Consider the following 1,220-nt stretch of genomic DNA (forward strand, 5'->3'; position numbering starts at 1 on the left):
AGGATTGAAACATGAAGGCAGGAAAGGGAAATGTTTCTTGCATGATAATGAATGCTAAAGTTGTATAAAAGAATGTTTCACGGGGTTGTGTTTCAAGACAAAAATGTACTTTCAAAACTATTGACGCATTTGAGCAAACCCTTCTTCTCAAATGACTATTATGCGAGTATATGCTGAGTTCCAACTTCCAAGCATTTTCTCTTTTTGCCATCTTTAATTATTCTATTCTATAATAAATTGTATAAGCACAAAGCATGATAAGTACGCATCTTGACTTGATATTACCTCATGACGCAAGTAATAGTTTCAATAGCCATGCCAGAAGTTTGAATAAAAATATGAACAAGAATTGATTATAACCCCTTTTACATTATAGGGAATTTACAGCCATATAACTTAAGAGGAAATAACAAGCTTTTGAGCCCTATGCATGATGATGGGGAGCCTCTGGCTGATTATGCTTGGATCATTATATGTAGCGGCATCAAAAGGGTATCCTTTCTGCATGAACCAATCAATTAGAGAGGCGTTAAACATCAAATTACAACCATTCTTGTAGATGACAGCTAAGACAAAGCAACTGCAGGAGAAATAAGAGCCCTATAAGAATAAAAACAAAAATAATGAAAAACTATCAGTCCAAAGCCTAAAGTAATAATAGTATAATACAATGAGTTTATCACTACCGCCAGTCATCTAGCTGGCTGTCAATGTCAATAGGCTTGAACATTCCCAAAATTTTCGGTTAGACAGATTATAAAGCAAAGAATTAGGAATAACAGAGATTTGAGAACTTAGATGATTCTGTGTGTTTAATAACAAAACAGACATAATTGAAAAGATTAGGTAGAGATGCATGAAAAGGAGCCCATGGTTCTTCAATCTGTCCAAATGAGTAGGAATTGTGTAGAGACATAAACGGGAAAAGAAGACAGGCTTCGGTGGGACCTACTTTTGTGATTTTACGGTTTTATGTTTGGGTGGGACCTGCGGTTTTGCCACAAAGGAGAAAATGACGATCTAACTAGCTTGACATCAATTCTACTTCTATTATTTGCAACTTTGCACAACTAATACATAATCATTTCTTCTCTTTTGGATCAAACCGAACAATATGAAAGGAAGTAATGAACAAATAATTATTAAGCAGAATTTTGGAAATACAAATTAAGGTGTTCCACAAATCTCTCCTAAATTAACTATTTTCTTATGACAATTTC

At 34.3% G+C, this 1,220-nt stretch overlaps 1 protein-coding gene across 7 annotated transcripts in view; it reads right to left on the minus strand.

The window, feature by feature from the left end:
- Positions 243-1,220, minus strand: part of LOC107618854 (TIP41-like protein) — a 4,171-nt gene continuing 3,193 nt past the window's right edge. For 4 of the 7 annotated variants that reach the window (XM_021111143.1, XM_021111145.1, XM_021111144.1 and 1 more), the window contains exon 8: positions 243-600. In XM_021111143.1, the coding sequence (XP_020966802.1) occupies positions 397-600 (204 nt within the window). In that variant the 3' untranslated portion in view covers positions 243-396. The remainder of the gene's footprint in view (positions 601-1,220) is intronic. The other 3 variants (XM_016321027.2, XM_021111146.1, XM_021111147.1) reach the window with 2 other exon arrangements.

The sequence above is a fragment of the Arachis ipaensis genome, chromosome B09 (genome assembly GCF_000816755.2).
Source record: "Arachis ipaensis cultivar K30076 chromosome B09, Araip1.1, whole genome shotgun sequence".
Taxonomy (NCBI): domain Eukaryota; kingdom Viridiplantae; phylum Streptophyta; class Magnoliopsida; order Fabales; family Fabaceae; genus Arachis; species Arachis ipaensis.